General features: G+C 46.9%; 1 protein-coding gene across 7 annotated transcripts in view; it reads left to right on the top strand.

Moving 5' to 3' along the window:
• Positions 1-15245, top strand: part of Kdm5c (lysine (K)-specific demethylase 5C) — a 34399-nt gene extending 19154 nt beyond the window's left edge. For 3 of the 7 annotated variants that reach the window (XM_005401482.2, XM_005401478.2, XM_005401477.2), the window contains 14 exons: positions 3994-4113; positions 4218-4412; positions 7311-7492; positions 7577-7701; positions 7824-7971; positions 8705-8810; positions 9505-9863; positions 10483-10621; positions 11175-11354; positions 11525-11662; positions 11850-12449; positions 12722-12800; positions 12953-13152; positions 13259-15245. In XM_005401482.2, the coding sequence (XP_005401539.1) occupies positions 3994-4113; positions 4218-4412; positions 7311-7492; positions 7577-7701; positions 7824-7971; positions 8705-8810; positions 9505-9863; positions 10483-10621; positions 11175-11354; positions 11525-11662; positions 11850-12449; positions 12722-12800; positions 12953-13152; positions 13259-13624 (2937 nt within the window). In that variant the 3' untranslated portion in view covers positions 13625-15245. The remainder of the gene's footprint in view (positions 1-3993; positions 4114-4217; positions 4413-7310; positions 7493-7576; positions 7702-7823; positions 7972-8704; positions 8811-9504; positions 9864-10482; positions 10622-11174; positions 11355-11524; positions 11663-11849; positions 12450-12721; positions 12801-12952; positions 13153-13258) is intronic. The other 4 variants (XM_005401483.2, XM_005401479.2, XM_013502867.1 and 1 more) reach the window with 3 other exon arrangements.
• Positions 15246-16572: the final 1327 nt, after the last annotated feature.

Raw genomic sequence — 16572 nt, 5'->3', positions numbered from 1 at the left:
ATTACTTTCCAGCAGAAAGAATTTATTGATTCTTTGTCAGCACTCTACCTGTGTCACTGTGCCTTTGCCAGCTTTTTTTTTGTTCTGTTTTTTGTTTTGTTTTTTTTTTTGGCTTTTGGTTTTTCTCTGGTACCGGGAACCGAACTCATGACTTTGCACTTGCCAGGCAGGCGCTTTGCCGCTGAGCTAAATCCCCAGCCCCTCCTTTGCCAGTTTTGAATGTTTACCTTTAAAAGCTTTGTGAGGCTTTTTCATAAAGAGGCAAATTAAATACACAGATGGCTACTTCCATTTCTTACTGAAGTAAGTAAAATGACAGAAAGGGATTTATTTTAAGGGGAAAAAAATCACAGAGTTGGAAAAAACAGAGGCAACAATGGTAAACAAAATTCTTGAAACTAGAAAACAGATAAGAAAATAATCTTAAGCCAGTACTGAAAACTTCTGAAAAGGAACCTGATTTATACCTCAGAATCTCCCAAAAGTTTGTGGTCCGTGGTACCAGGCATTCTAGCGGTAAAGATAAATGAGATGAAAATAAGGACTGGCTCATGTAAGAAACTATGATCTCTGCCAATGCTGGTAGCTAGAAGTGTGACTCTACCTGTCTGTAGTAAAAAACTGGAGATTTATTTCTGAGGGGGTCTGTGGGTTGAGGCCTCCTAGGTACATAGAGTCTTTGGGTTGTGATCTTCTAGGTACAGTTGAAAGTAGAGTTAGAGTGAAAAAGTGGGATTTTATCATTGTGTAAATACTGGATGCTGAGGTTCCCAGTAGTCTTCCTTCATTCAGGTGTTAGAACACTGGCAACCAGGCCTTTTTTCAACAGGCAAAAGATGTTAGGGTTTTCTTCGGGGTATGTGACTGGCCTGAGAGGAAAAGCCTAGTTTCTTAAACTAAAAGACTCAGCCAGATGGATCACCTTACAGTGAAACTTACAGTTGCCAAACTTTACCTATGTATTCAGAGCTTCTGTTCAGCTTTTTCATCTCTTCTTTAAAAAATTTTTTCAGAGACAAGGTCTTGCTATGTTCCCCAGCCGAGCTTCAAATTCCTGGGCCAAAGTGATTGTCCCAGATTAGCCTCCCAAATACCTACGGTTACATGCATGTGCCACCATGCTCAGCTTCATCTCTTCCTCTTAAATACTCAAAGTGTGATTTAAAAAAATACAATGAATGTTTAAATTTTTTAAAGTTCATTACAGTAAAAGACACATTGCCATTAATCCCACTCAAAATACCCTCCCTTCCTTCATACATACTTATCATTCTTGCCACTTTCTGAAGTGGTTCTGGAGGTCATGTCTTCAGTTTCACTGTTGTGGCTGCCTCAATACCTTGAGTCAGTTCAGAACGTTTACCATTCATGGTCATTTTGACTTGGGGAAAGGACAGTAGAATTCACTGTATTTTCTTTGTAAAGGCACTTATGGAAAAGGACTTCCAGAACTGCTTCAGAAAGTGGCAAGAATGATGAGATAAGTGTGTTGGAAGGGAAGGGGAAAGGGTTAATGGCAATGAGGTTTTTACTGTAATCCTTTTTTAAAAGGTTTTAAAGTCATTGTGTACTTTGGTCACACCATGTAAGAAGGTGATCACAGATTGAAAGACAACCAAAGGCAGTCTAGAAAATGAAATAGAACCAGAGAGGAAGAAAGCACCTTGGAGAAACAGGCTAGGCAGGGGAAATAAACCTCAAAGGGAAAAGAAATTTTATATTTCTTCAGAGATAAGCATATATAGTAGTCATTGGCTCTCTGTAGTTTTATTTTCCCAGATTTCAGCTACCCAGTCATTACAGTAAAAAAAATTTTACATGGAAAATTCCAGAAGTAAATAGTTCCTAAGTTTTAAATTGCATGCTGTTCTGAGTAGAATGGTGAAATTTCATGCCACCCTGCTATATCACATCTAAGGCATGAAACATACCTTTGGCCAGTATATTCATGGATTATACATTTTCCTTGTTAGTCATTTTATAGTTATCTTGGCTATTAGATTGATTGTTGAGGTATTCAAGTAACTTGTATTCAAGTAACCCTTGTTTTACTTAATAATGGCCCCAAAGCACAAGAGGAGTGGTACTACCAATTCAGATATAACAAAAAAAAGCTGTAGTGTTATATTTAAATGAAAAGGTGGAAGTTCTTCATTTAAAGAAAGAAAAAAATCAAGCTGACATGGCCAGGATCTGTGGTAAGAATAAATCTTCTGTGAAGTTGTGAAGAAAGAAAAAACTTTGTGCTGGTTTTGCTATCACACCACAAATTGCAGAAGTTACAGCCACAGTGCGTGATGCTTAAAGTAGAAAAGGCATTAAGTTTGTATGTGTGTAATAGGGAAAAAATATGTTATATGTTGGATTTGGTACTATTTGAAATTTCAGACATTCACTGGCGGTTTTAGGATATATACCCCTTGGATAATGTGAGTGCTGTACTACAAACATGAAAGAGAAGCAGGATACTATTAAAAAAGAACATACTAAAAGCTATTTAAAAGAGGATATTGAGCTCTTAAGAGATTAAAGTTATGATAGTAAAAGTGAAAAACTTCAAAAAAAAAAAAAAAAAGATAAATAGTGGAAGAAATAGCCCAGAAAATGAAAAGTTAAAAATGGGAAAATGTGTAGAAAATTAAGTTGTCTAGGAATTTCAGTATTCAAATAGTAGGAATTATGAAAAGAGAATAGATAAAAACTGAGAGGATGGAATCATTAATGCAGTGTTTCAAGAAAATTTTGTTGAACTGAAGGAGTGTTTCTAACCAGTACATGAGTAAGAATAGATTTGTACCAAGATACATCTTTTGAACTTTTGTATCTAACCCTAGGACCAAAAGAATCCTATAAATTATTTAGAGAAACAGGTTTAATCAAAGTATTAGAAACTGGAATGGGTTCAGACTTTTCAACAACACTGAAATATAGAATACTAAAACAAGCCTTTAAAATTATTTTCATCTCTGAACTCTTTGTAGTCCAGTGTAAGAATAGAGACATCACCCTCATTCCCAGAGCGGGTTCTTGCCACCACTTCCCAGGAACCTGTTGGAGGAGATGTTCAAGCACAGCAAAGGAGTAGACCAAGAAAGAAGACAAGGGATCTAGGAAGCAGTATCTGTCACGGGAGTGTGAGGATCCAGGGAGGACAACTGGTCCAGATTGAAACAGATCACAGTGCTGTGTTGTGAGTGTATTACAGAAGATAAAAATTAATAGGAAAGGAGATTTGGATATTTGTCAGAAAGTTAGGGTTTAAATTACTAATATGTGCCTAGAAAACAAAGCAAATTGAAGTGTAGGCTGTTTTTAACATAGTATAGAAGCATGTTATTTAGGGTTGTTAAGGTCAATGCCAAAATCATCAGAAGAGGTCAGAGTAATTGGCTGTGGGGAAAGAGGAATGGCAGCCCTAGTCTGCTAATTTTATGACAAATCTTCTAGAACCGTTTGACACTTGAATCTGTACCTGTGACCCATAAAAGTAACTGTTAATATAAAAAGCTTGGCCAGCTTTATGATAAGTGAAATTCATCTTTTTTACAAAAGTACAAGGGAAGTGTGGGAGGCCTAGGCAGGAGGATTGCAAGTTTGAGCTCAGCTTGGGTCGTCTTAGCAAATTAGTGAAACCCTGCCTCAAAATTTAAACATACATAAATAAGAAGGGCTAGGATATAGGTCAGTAGTAAGGCCTTGGGTTCAATTCCCAGTACTGGGTCCGGGGATTACTTCAGGGACTCAAAATAATCTCAATAATTGCATAGGTCCATTTCCTATTTGTGACTCATCTTCCTGTCATCTGTCAACACAGATTAGAACCTTGAGCAACTGCTGGCTTTCTTTTCAGAGTTGGAGGGCCTGGAAGTCTGTTGTCAGATTGTGTTCCCTGAGGTTTTTTCCTTTGTCTCCTTAAGGATCTGCATTTAGGTCTGGTTTCTACAGGCTCTGAAAACCTCTATCTCAGTGGCCTTGGACATTCTTTTTCCTCAGGTTGTCCGCACAAACCAGTGTGCAGGAGAATTTGTCATCACCTTCCCCCGCGCTTACCACAGTGGCTTCAACCAAGGCTATAACTTTGCTGAGGCTGTCAACTTCTGTACTGCTGACTGGGTGAGTCTGGAATGCGATGGCAGGAAGAAGCCAGGAAAGTTTTTGGGGAAGCTGAGGCACCAGTGTTCAGACCTGGCCACACTCAACCCTGAACCTGTCCACAGCTGCCAGCTGGGCGCCAGTGCATTGAGCATTACCGCCGGCTCCGAAGATACTGTGTCTTCTCCCATGAAGAGCTCATCTGCAAAATGGCTGCCTGCCCTGAGAAGCTGGACCTGAACCTGGCAGCAGCTGTGCATAAGGAGATGTTTATCATGGTGCAGGAGGAGCGGCGTTTACGAAAGGCTCTGTTGGAGAAGGTGGGTGCTTGGAGAGTGCTCCATGTCAAGTACCCTAGCCCGGTGGAGTTTGAGAGAGACAGGGAAGACACCAAAAAAATGGAGGGTAGTAGAAAGAACTAGATGCATCTAAATTGGAAAACACATTCCATTCTCTGTTCTGTCCTTTACTGGCAACCTTGGACAAGTTGGTTTATTTTCACTGAGTGTCAGTTTCTCCATTTGAAAAACAGGAATTATGATAATGCTTGCCTTCTTGGATGGTGCAGTGAATCAGTGATAATGTTTACTCAGTAACTGACCCATAAAGGCTGATGGCAGAGCAGCTGTTCATAGTTTTTTGGATGACCCAACAAGATAGGCTGGTATATGAAACCTCCACTACTAATTATGTAGGTGACCTTATCGAGTTACTTAAACTCTCATAGTCTCACTTTCTCACTCTGTAAAATGAAAATAAATACCTAACTTGCAAGCTAATTGTAAAGTTTGAATAAGGTGATCTTTGTCAAAGTATCTATTACTACCCTTGCAGTGTAGCAACATTGGTAATACTGATACACAGAGAAAGAGATATGGAATGTTTTTTTAGGAAATACTATTTTTTTTACATTCAAATGGGTCAATAATTTAAACTAGGGCAATAATATTACCAAGTAGAAAACAGTCCTACTTCAATTCATTTCTCATAAACATGTGTCAGTTGTGTATGTAGATGAGTGAAAGCTGCTACAGGCACTCCATTCAAGTAGGTTTCAAGTTCCATACTTGCCCTGTTAGGGAATTGACTTAGTGAGAGTCCTTCATAAGATTACAGAGGAGGCAGGGGTATAACTCAGTAGAGTGCTTGCCTACCGTGCACCAGGCCTAGGTTTATCCTCAGCACTGGAAAAAATATCGTGAGTGATTGCTTGTTACCTGTTTGTGGTAATACTTTTCTTAATTTAAAGTTTATTTGTAACTGGGCATGGTGGCCCACACCTGTAATCTTGTAATCCCAGCACTCAAGAGGCTGAGGCAGGAGGATTGCTGTGAGTTCAGTCCAGCCTGGGCTACAGAGTGAGTTCAAGACCAGCCTGAACTGCATAGTGAAACCCTGTCTCAAAAAGACAAAAAAAAAAGTTTATAGCTTTCCTGTGAGCATGGGCTGTAGACAGAATTTCAGCTACAGTGGTGTTAGAAGTCTGTGGCCTTATGGTGCTAGTTGGTGAGTTCCTGTGTTTTTCCAGGCATCATTTCCTTTCTCTGTTCATTGCTGTTACTAAATGATGGCCCTATGCCTAGGCCTCCCAGACTTCCTTTGTAATTTTTGTAAAAAAGATTAATTTCACTTATCATTAAGCTGGTCAAGCTTTTCATATTAATAGTTACTTTTATGGGTCACAGGTACAGATTCAAGTGTCAAACGGTTCTAGAAGATTTGTCATAAAATTAGCAAACTAGGGCTGCCATTCCTCTTTCCCCACAGCCAATTACTCTGACCTCTTTTGATGATTTTGGCATTGATCTTAACAACCCTAAATAACATACTTCTGGACTATGTTAAAAACAGCCTACTCTTCAATTTGCTTTGGTTTCCATGCACATGCCATTCCACGGACAGAGCTAGAGCAAGATGGGGAAAATAGATCTTCCTACCTACCTACTTCCTACCTACTTTGACATTCAGAATCTGTACACTTTTTTTTTTCCCCTCTGAGGCAGGGTTTTGCCCAGGCTCATCTTGAACTCATAGCAATCCTTCTGCCATAGCCTCTCAGGTGCTGGGCCCAGAACGAATCTGTATACTTAGCCCTTATCTCAGAGAGGGTTTCAGCATTCCTAGTCTTGAAATCTTTAAGAGATGATACATGTTTGAGTACTTTTCTGGAAGAGAAGACTCAGTTTACATCCAATTCTCAAGGAGTCCAAGAGCCAGAGAACATTCGCCGGCTTTGGAGTCAAAATTGACTGGTCAGATCCTCCTTTGACAAGTTATTGAGTCTATGAGACCTAGTTGCCTTCTTGACAAATGACATACATGTGTGAAGTATTCTCTTACCTAAAGGTTAGAGCTGTTAATAAACTAGAGCTAATAAGTTTTACTGAATACTTAATCCTAAGTACTAATCCACTTAAATCCTTAGTTGCTTTGTTACTCCTTAAAACAACCCAATGAGGATGCTACTATAATCTCCATTTTACAAGGTAAAGAAACTGAGCCTCAGAGATTTTAATAATTTATTCACAGCTACACATCTAATGAGTGGCAGAGGGAGAGTTGTAATTTGTAGTAGTCTCATAGCTTATGTAGCAGTTAGCTGTTGCAGTCAGTATAGAGTTAACATTTACCTGTAAAGCTGCCTATAGTGTATTCCATTGTGTTATAATACCTGGCTTTTCCTTCAGTTTTAGAATGGATTGCTTCACCTCCAACCCCCAGTAAAGTCATTGGTTTAGGTTTGGAAGCCATGTTCTTGGATAAAAGTTGTATCTTTAAACCTTGGACATGAGGGCAGGCAGTTGAATTTCTATAAGCTACGTAGATGCAGGCAGTGTCTCCTGATGCTAAGCAGGCAGCGTTGTTCCCCAGGACAGTTCCCACATTGTCATCTCTTAAGGGCCTTGGTTTACCACTTTCCTCACCTTCTCTCACCGAAAGGCCCTTTGCATTTTTCTGAATCTTACCTGATTTTTCTCCTCTATAAAAATCTGCCTCAACCCACACTGATTTTGCTCTTGTCTGTCTTATCCCCCGCATCCCCATTTTCAGAGTCTGGACTTAACAAAGGGCAGGTGTGCTCTGTGAGCCTTGATCTCCTAACCCCCATGACATTTAGCACAGATCTGAGCCTAAAGTAGGGCTCTCTGGTGGCTGAGATGGGAGTTTCTGCCACCCTCTCTGGTTTTGCATAATGCTTGTGGGTGGAATGGCTCTAGGGTATCACAGAGGCTGAGCGAGAGGCGTTTGAGCTGCTCCCAGATGATGAGCGCCAGTGCATCAAGTGCAAGACCACATGCTTCCTGTCTGCCCTGGCCTGCTACGACTGCCCAGATGGTCTTGTTTGCCTTTCCCACATCAACGACCTCTGCAAGTGCTCCAGTAGCCGACAGTACCTTAGGTGAGCATGGGGCTTGGGGAAGTGGGGCAAGGAGGAGGGCCCAGAGCTGGGCCAGACAAGCCCTTTCTTGTCATTTTCCTTCAGGTATCGGTACACCTTGGATGAGCTTCCTGCCATGCTGCACAAGCTGAAGGTTCGAGCTGAATCCTTTGATACCTGGGCCAACAAAGTGCGAGTGGCCCTGGAGGTGGAGGATGGGCGGAAGCGCAGTGAGTGATGGGGGGTCGGAGGGACTCCGCAGGCAAGTTCTTCTCCCTTCTGTACCCTCAACCCCTTTCCTCTGACTTTACTCAATACTGCATACTCCTTGCTGCTCTCATTCTTTCTGTAGGCCTTGAAGAGCTGAGGGCACTGGAATCTGAGGCCCGTGAGCGCAGGTTTCCTAACAGTGAGCTCCTACAGCGGCTGAAGAACTGCTTGAGTGAGGCAGAGGCTTGTGTGTCCCGTGCTCTGGGACTGGTCAGCGGCCAGGAAGCTGGGTATGGCAGCACAATGTGCTGGATCTCAGCAAGCCTGCTGAGGTTCCAGTACCCAGGAAAAGTGCTATGGGGGGTGGGCTCTGAATGCTGTTGGGTACATCGCACAGTAGCAGGAAGTTGTCAAGCACTGTAGTGTGAAATGATCTGGGAGGGGTTGGAGAGGGCAAAAAACCCAGAAAACTTAGTGTGGAGAGGAGAAACCTCACTGATAAGAAAGCTAAAAGTGTTTACTTTTGTCAGTACCTGTAGAAGATTTGAGAGACAGGCCAAGGGATTTTGTGTGCAGGGAAGAGTGAGCTGTGCAAGGTTTAGGGGCAAAAACAGTGCACCGACTTGTAAACCTGAGCATAGCTGCACAGCTTTGGGTTCATAGTAGAGGATGGATTAAAAACTCAGAGGCTGGAGGTGCAAGCCGGTGGTAGAGTGCTTGTCTAGCATGTATAAGGTCCTGGTTCCATCCCCAGCGCAGAAGAAAAGTGCAGCTTTTGTTATCATCAGTTAGTTTCTAAGCTCTCTCTACTCCTGAAAAAACATACCGTTTCCTCTCCTAATTTTTTTCTTCATCTTGTGAACATATATTTTAAAACCCTCTCGTATGGCCTTGCAGTTGGGAGAATTCTGAGGTACAAGATCAAGGTGGATTGGTGTGGTGAGGAAAGATGTGAGTCTTAGTAAGGAGATGGAGGGAGGGGACTGGATTTGTCCCTGAAAGCCAACATGTGAAACTCCATAGCCCCCACAGGGTGGCTGGTCTACAGATGACCCTGGCTGAGCTCCGGGCCTTTCTGGACCAGATGAACAACCTGCCTTGTGCCATGCACCAGATTGGGGATGTCAAGGTGAGGAGGGATGGGCTGCTGAGGGATTTAGGGGATCCAGGAACCTGAGCAGCAGGCCATTTAGAACTCCCTTAGTAAGCTTAAAGTATTTGGGGAGACAGGATGTACATGTGAGAAAATAGCAGGTGATGCTGGGTTCTAGCAGCTGCCTCTTAGATGCAGGATCTGAGGGATTGGTGCCAAGGGAACGAGGAAAGAATACAGAGTCAAGGGAAGGTTTACTAGAAGTAGAGGAGGGAGAGTTCACAAAGGTACTTGTTGGACCTGGAAAGTTGAGCAAAGTTCATGAATGTAGAGGGAAGTGGGATGGAGAGGGCAGTGGACACCAGTATGAGCATTAGAGTTTGTGTAAGGACAGCCTAGTGTAGCATTTCTTAGGGCAGAGGGTTTCTTGGTGCTGAGGTCAGAGTCCTTTATAGAGACAAATGAAACACAGATTCCTGGTGAACCTCTATTAAGAGTCTTTAACAGTGGGGTCTAAGTGTATATTTTTAGCATACTCCCCCACGGCATGTTAACGAGCAGTCAGTGTTAGGAACCACGTCTTAGAGCTTGGAGAAAGAGAACCCAGCCCGTATTAAACTCCCTTTTTCCAAAAGATTGGAGGAGAAGAAAGTAGTGAGGCAAGGGTATGTGTTATGATCTCTAAGTGGGCTCAGCTAAAGTATTTGTTCTTCATCTTGTGTTTTGGTAGGGTATTCTGGAACAAGTGGAGGCCTACCAGGCTGAGGCCCATGAGGCGTTAGCCTCGCTGCCCTCCAGTCCGGGGCTGTTGCAGTCCCTGTTGGAGAAGGGGCAGCAGCTGGGGGTAGAAGTGCCTGAGGCCCAGCAGCTCCAGCGGCAAGTGGAACAGGCTCGATGGCTGGATGAGGTAAAACGCACACTGGCCCCATCAGCCCGAAGGGGCACCCTGGCTGTCATGCGAGGACTGTTGGTTGCAGGCGCCAGTGTAGCCCCCAGCCCTGCTGTGGATAAGGCCCAGGCTGAGCTTCAGGAGCTTCTGACCATTGCAGAACGCTGGGAAGAGAAAGCTCACCTCTGCCTGGAAGCCAGGTAGGTCCAGTTCTTCTTTTCTCTTCCCTAATACACCCCTCAGAGTTTAGTGGATAAACTAAAGATGACAGCCATGGGTGGCCTTGAACATCAGTTCTTATGTTGGTGTAGGGGTTCTCCTCCCCACTTCTATTCTCTGTCTTGGCTTTTTTTTTTTTTTCTCCTAAACTCCTTATGCACAGAGAGGCAAAGATGGGCTGATGGAGAAGGAGTGATTTACTGCGTACAGGACTAGCCCTGTAGGCTGGCATATGCAGGTGCATAGAAGTACAAGTAACAGGCAGATGGGCAGATGTTCATAGAAAGACATCACACATGGGCAGTCCGACAGACTAAAGCTGAAGGTTACACACGTGGTGTGTGTAGGCGCTGCCAGCAGACTTGACAGACTGGCAGACAAGCAGAGCGTGAGAGCTATGGCAGAAGGATACATGGGCGTGCGCACCCTGGAGGAAGCAGAACTGGCAGCCATCCATAGACGGGATACAAGCAAGTAGGCCCAAGTGGCAGCAAGAATAACAAGCATCCATGGAGTTCATGCAGATAGATCTGGTGGTCAGGCTGGGCTTCTGGTCAGTAAACCATATCAGACTGAGTTCCTCTTTTTCCCTACCTTTAGGCAGAAGCATCCACCAGCCACACTCGAGGCCATAATCCGCGAAGCGGAAAACATCCCTGTTCACCTGCCGAACATCCAGGCTCTCAAGGAGGCTCTTGCTAAGGCCCGGGCTTGGATTGCTGATGTGGATGAAATCCAAGTGAGTTGCTCCCAAACACACCCCAAACCTTGGGTGGACTAGAGGGAGGAGGGGGCATGGGGCACATTGTAAGGAGGCAAATAGTGCGTGGTGAGCAGTGTGAGGAGTTAAAGGCTGGCCTAAAGGAAGTGGGAGTGCTGGTTAAGATGCAGATAGCAGGGGGGCTGGGGATTTAGCTCAGCGGCACAGTGCCTGCCTGGCAAGTGCGAGGTGGTGAGTTCAATTCCCGGTGCCAGAAAAAAACAAACAAAAAGATGCAGATAGCAGGGCAAGGAGGCAGGTGGTATGAGAGTGGAGAAGGGCGTGTGCTTCGAGGCAAGTAGAAGAGAAACCAGAACAGAAAGCAGGTGGTCTGGGAGGCTACCTGGATATCTGGGGCTGAGTCAGTGGAGGTAGGCATGTGGGAAAAAGCCAAATATGCGGTCCTTAGGACGATACCCATTTTCTGCCTTCAGACTGAGTCCAGTCCATCTTGCTAGCTTGGGCCCAGGTGTGGAATAAAGCTCAGGTGTTGGTACATTGAACTTTGGCCTTTTCTCACCCCCATCCCTAGAATGGTGACCACTACCCCTGTTTGGATGACTTGGAGGGCCTGGTGGCTGTAGGCCGGGACCTCCCTGTGGGGCTGGAGGAGCTGAGACAGCTGGAGCTGCAGGTACTGACAGCCCACTCCTGGAGGGAGAAGGCCTCTAAGACCTTCCTCAAGAAGAATTCTTGCTACACACTGCTGGAGGTGAGGCCTGGCTCTTTGACCCACAGCCTCTCCTCACCTGGACTGGCTGTTGCAGATCGCTCATATGAGAACATGAGCTGTTTTGGAGGAGGGCACCAGAGAGGGGAGGAGTGGAGAGGGTGTGGGCAGTAGGGAAGCCTGGTCATTCTCCCTCTGTCTGCCTGCCTCAGGTGCTCTGCCCGTGTGCAGACGCCGGCTCAGACAGCACCAAGCGCAGCCGGTGGATGGAGAAGGAGCTGGGGTTGTACAAATCTGACACAGAGCTGCTGGGGCTGTCTGCGCAGGACCTCAGGGACCCGGGCTCTGTGGTAAGAAGCTTAGACACAGATGGGTGAAGAGCTTGGCAAGGACAGAGTGTTTGAGCCCGGTGACCGTGGGCAGACTTCTTGTTCCCTGAGCTTCAGTTCTCCAACTTCGGGAGTGGGGTGTTGAAGGGGCCAGAGAATATAAGGGAACAGCTGCTGACCTACTCTCCCCCTGTCCTGGGCATGGCAGATCGTGGCCTTCAAGGAGGGGGAACTAAAGGAAAAGGAAGGTATCCTGCAGTTACGTCGTACCAACTCAGCCAAACCCAGTCCTCTGGCATCGTCAACCACAGCCTCTTCTGCAACCTCCATCTGTGTGTGTGGGCAAGTGCCAGCCGGGGTGGGAGCTCTGCAGTGTGACCTGTGTCAGGACTGGTTCCATGGGAGGTGTGTGTCAGTGCCCCGTCTCCTCAACTCCCCGAGGCCCAGTCCCACCTCATCCCCACTGCTGGCCTGGTGGGAATGGGACACCAAATTCCTGTGCCCACTGTGCATGCGCTCACGGCGCCCACGCCTGGAGACCATCCTGGCACTGCTGGTAGCCCTGCAGAGACTGCCTGTGCGGCTTCCCGAGGGCGAGGCCTTGCAGTGCCTCACGGAGAGGGCCATCAGCTGGCAAGGCCGTGCCCGGCAGGCTCTAGCCTCTGAGGACGTGACTGCTCTGTTGGGACGGCTGGCTGACCTCCGCCAACGGCTACAGGCTGAACCCAGGCCCGAGGAGCCCCCAACTTACCCTTCAGCCCTCGCCTCTGACTCTCTCAGAGAGGGCAATGGCAAGGATATAACTAAGGTGAGCTGCGCAGCCCAGCTCTTGTCCTCAAATGCCTGTCTCCTAGCCCCCACCACTGTTGAGGCTCCAGCTCTGACCCTGTGCTCCAGTTTTCACACTGCTTTGGCCCAGCCTCCCGGCCCCATTCTGTATCTTCCACATCCCCAGACTGCTCCCTGTTGTCAGCTGTGTCTGCCCTCTAGGAGGTGGAAGGCCCCAGGTCTGGGTTTCGGGGAGAAAGAGCAAGGCCTGGTTCTTCAGTTACCCTTACCCATTCTTGTTCTCCTTGGCAGGCCCAGGGCTTGCTGGAAAATGGAGATGGTGTGACCAGTCCTGAGAAGGTGACCCCAGAGGAGGGCTCAGGTAAGAGAGGTAGGTCTAGATGTGGTGTGGGTAGGCTGTTGACTGGATATCACCAGAGCGACCCCTGTGGTTTTCAACTCTGTCACAGTGGTGGGGGAGAAGATCAAGGGCAGCCTCTAACCCGTCTTGTGTCCCTGTCTACCCCTTCACCCACCCCTTAGATCTGGAACTGCTGTCCTCACTGTTGCCACAATTGACGGGCCCTGTGTTGGAACTGCCTGAGGCAACCCGAGCCCCCCTGGAGGAACTAATGATGGAGGGGGACCTGCTTGAGGTGACCCTGGATGAGAACCACAGCATCTGGCAGCTGCTGCAGGCTGGGCAGCCTCCAGACTTGGAGCGAATCCACACACTTCTAGAGGTGAGGAGAGGGTCACGGGCTGGGGAGGAGGTCAGGCCAAGCAGACGGGGGCCCTAGGCCTGATGTCTGGCCCACCACCTATCTCTCTGCATGTCCGTGATCACAGCTGGAGAAGGCAGAGCGCCATGGGAGTCGGGCGCGGGGCCGGGCTCTGGAGAAGAGGCGGCGGCGGAAGGTGGATCGGGGTGGGGAGGGCGATGACCCAGCTCGAGAGGAGCTAGAGCCAAAGAGGGTACGGAGCTCAGGGCCAGAGGCCGAGGAAGCCCAGGAGGAAGAGGAGCTGGAGGAGGAGACTGGGGGTGAGGCCCCCCCTGCACCTCTCCCCAACACTGCCAGCCCCAGCACCCAGGAGAACCAGGATGACTTGGAACCGGCGCTAGGGGCCACTTCAGGCCCCTCTGCCCCTTTTTCTACTCTGACTTCCCGGCTGCATTTGCCCTGCCCACAGCAGCCACCTCAGCAACAGTCGTGACAGTGGCTGAGCCTAGCACAGACCCCAACAGACACCCCCTGCCTTGGCCTCAAGGATCCTCTTTCTGACCATCAAGCCTGCTTTTTGGAGTTGGGCCAGTAGGGGGGAAGGCCACCCCCCTCCCTAACACCCCCCCCAAGTCTTTGGACTTTTATATTTCGACTCCAAGGTATTCAGACCTCAGCTCCTGGGGGCTGGCCCCTGGAGTTCCCCATCCCTGGTAACCTCTAACCAGCATTCCCAGACACCTGAGACAGACAAATGGGCAGGTGGGCAGGGGGGCAACGGGGACTGGGCCAGCACCATTCCAGAGACAAGGCCAGTGCATATGCAAGCTGGGGGTGGGGGGTGTCCTCTTCTTTTTTTCCCCAGTTCTGGCCCTGGCCAGGCCGTGCTACACTAATCTCCCCTCTTCCTCGCCTTCTCTTGCCTCCTTCCTTTTCCCTTCCTCTATCCTTTTCCTCCTTTCTCCTTCCCCTAACTGTTCCACCCAGGAGGAGGAAACTTCACATAGCTGTGCTTACAGTTTTTTTTTTTTTTATTTTAAAGGAATTTGGTTGGGCGGGGGGCTAAACAGGGCTCCCTGTGATCTGAAGAAAGCTTTTGGTGCTTGTCCTCATACCCACCTCAACCCTCCTCCCTGTCCTCCCTATCTCCTTTCCTCCTCCTGGGTTCCTGTTGTAATAAAAAAAGATTGTTGGTGTGTAATTAATTTGTTCAAAGGAAAAAAACAAAACAAGAAACTCGGTTCCAACTGAAGCCTATTTTAATTTTATTTTATTATTTTCCTCTTGTTAGAAATAAAACCCTTAGCAACATTTTTTGGAAACACGTTTCTGAAGTGCTTTTCTCTTTAAAGGGGAGAGTGGTGCCTCCCTTACCTGTCAGTGGAGCAGCTATAGTGCTAGTAGGCGTGCTGGGGCCAAGGCCAGGGAGCCCTGGACTGTGTCCTACCAGCTTAACCTTGGGCAAGACATCCTAGTACTCCCCCAAGTCATTTTCCCGAGGGGGGTTCTGGGCCACTCCTCTACCCTGCACAGCAGTTTTCCCCAGCTTGGTATTCTCCATGCTGTCCTTTGGTTTCCAGAGAGAGTTTTTTTTCCCCCATGGCTTTATTGAGGTGCAATTTCCATACCATAAAATTCAGCTGTTTTAAATATGTAATTTGGTGAGTCAGTTATTTCTAAAGTATAGATCTTGTCACTACTGCTTAAAACTGTGATGTTTCATTACCCTCAAAATCAAGATTATATATATAATCTTCCTTTTTCCTGTCTAATCCATAGGCCACATTCAGGGACTCATCCCTGATGTTTCCATTCATTCTGCCCCTCATGAATGGGGACCAAAGCCCAGATATGTGGTTATTTGCAATTTCTCCGTTCGCTTTTTAAAAACTGCTTTATTGAGGTAAAACTCATACCATGAAGTTCACTTACTTGAAGTGTACAATTCAGTGGCTTTTAGTATTCAGAGCTGTGCAACTATCACTGCAAAAAAGTTTAGAATGTTTTTATCACCCCAAAATCTCCATTCTTTAGGTGTCCTTCCTGCTTTCTTCCCCCACTCCCCATTTGCATACTCTGGACATTTTATATAAATGAAATTATAAAATACGTGATGCTTTGTGTCTGGCGTCTTTCACTTGGAATAATGGTTTCAAGCTTATTAATGGTCCCGTTGTAGCTGGACAGATTTTTCTCCCTGCTGAGCCCTCGAAGTCTAAGGTGTGGGTCCTGAGCTAGATCAAGGATCATCCCCAGACTATTTACATGTTGTGGTTGTCTGCAAACGTGTTTTCAGGCAAGACTAAACAACTTGTGTCTGATTCATAAAGGGCCCCTTAACCATTCTTTGTGGTCCTAAGTGTTCCGTGTTTGGAGTCTGCCTAGGATGTAAGGGCATAGAGGAGAAAAAATAAGGAACTTTTACTTAAGCGAGCAAGTTTCCTGTCATGCCTGGGTCTTCAAGGGCTTTTCCCTTTAGTACCTACTAAAGGCCGGGTTCTGACCCTTAGCCCGGGCACTTTGCACACTGCCATGCTATTTTGCCCTTCCTCATTTGTGTGTTGAGAAGTTCCTTTTGGTCATTTCTCCCTCCCAGGATTTCCAGTTGATAACTTGGTGATGAATGAGAAGGCCCACCCTCTGGCAGGTTTGAGTGATGGGAAGTCTGCCTCATCCAGCCTCTGTGGGCTCCGAGCTCAACAGTGAAAGGCAGAGGGCAGTATCAAACTGGTTTCCTGGGCCTAGTTTGATTCTAGGTGCCAGTCAAGGGGAAAAGGGTGTCCTTTTGTGTGCTCATCCGTCTGGAATTGATCATGAAAAGGTCAGAAGAGAAAAATTGGAAGAAGGGGTTCAGTCTCGGCACTTCACTACCAATCCAAGACAGCCAGGAAGGCGAGGAAGAGAGGGTGGATGGGGCAGCTCCCAGTTTAGAGAACTGCAGGGCCCAGGGCACGGGTCCTCCAGAGCGTGGGCCCAGCCCTCAGCAGTTTTCACACAGCCTTTCCTATCTTGGTACCTCCCTGCCCCATCACATTCTGACATGTACTTTCTGTCCCTTTCCCATGAGCTTTGCAAGAGAGGCTGCAGCCATCACCCTGTGGGTCTCGAATCAAATCTAAGCTCTTCCAGAGAGCTTTCTTGGTTCCACATCTCCACATACTCCCTTAGAAGAGTGAGTGGCTTAGAGCTCAACCACCACCCCCATGAATGCAGGATCAGAGAATGAGGGCAGGAAGTGGAGGGTATCATCTCACCTTTAAAGTCATTTTCTACTTCAAAAACACTGCCCTGCTGCTAGCACCTTCCCAGACATTGCTACATCTATCAGGAAGGCCCCTGAAACGGTGACAGGGAAAGAGGGAACATCTGTAAAACACTTCCCTCAGGTCCGAGATCTCCTGCCCGCTCCTTACCAATTCCTCCACTGTGCCTTAAATGTCT

The sequence above is a fragment of the Chinchilla lanigera genome, unplaced genomic scaffold (genome assembly GCF_000276665.1).
Source record: "Chinchilla lanigera isolate Chin_1 unplaced genomic scaffold, ChiLan1.0 scaffold00074, whole genome shotgun sequence".
Lineage (NCBI taxonomy): Eukaryota > Metazoa > Chordata > Mammalia > Rodentia > Chinchillidae > Chinchilla > Chinchilla lanigera.
This window is presented reverse-complemented; position numbering and strand designations above follow the sequence as displayed.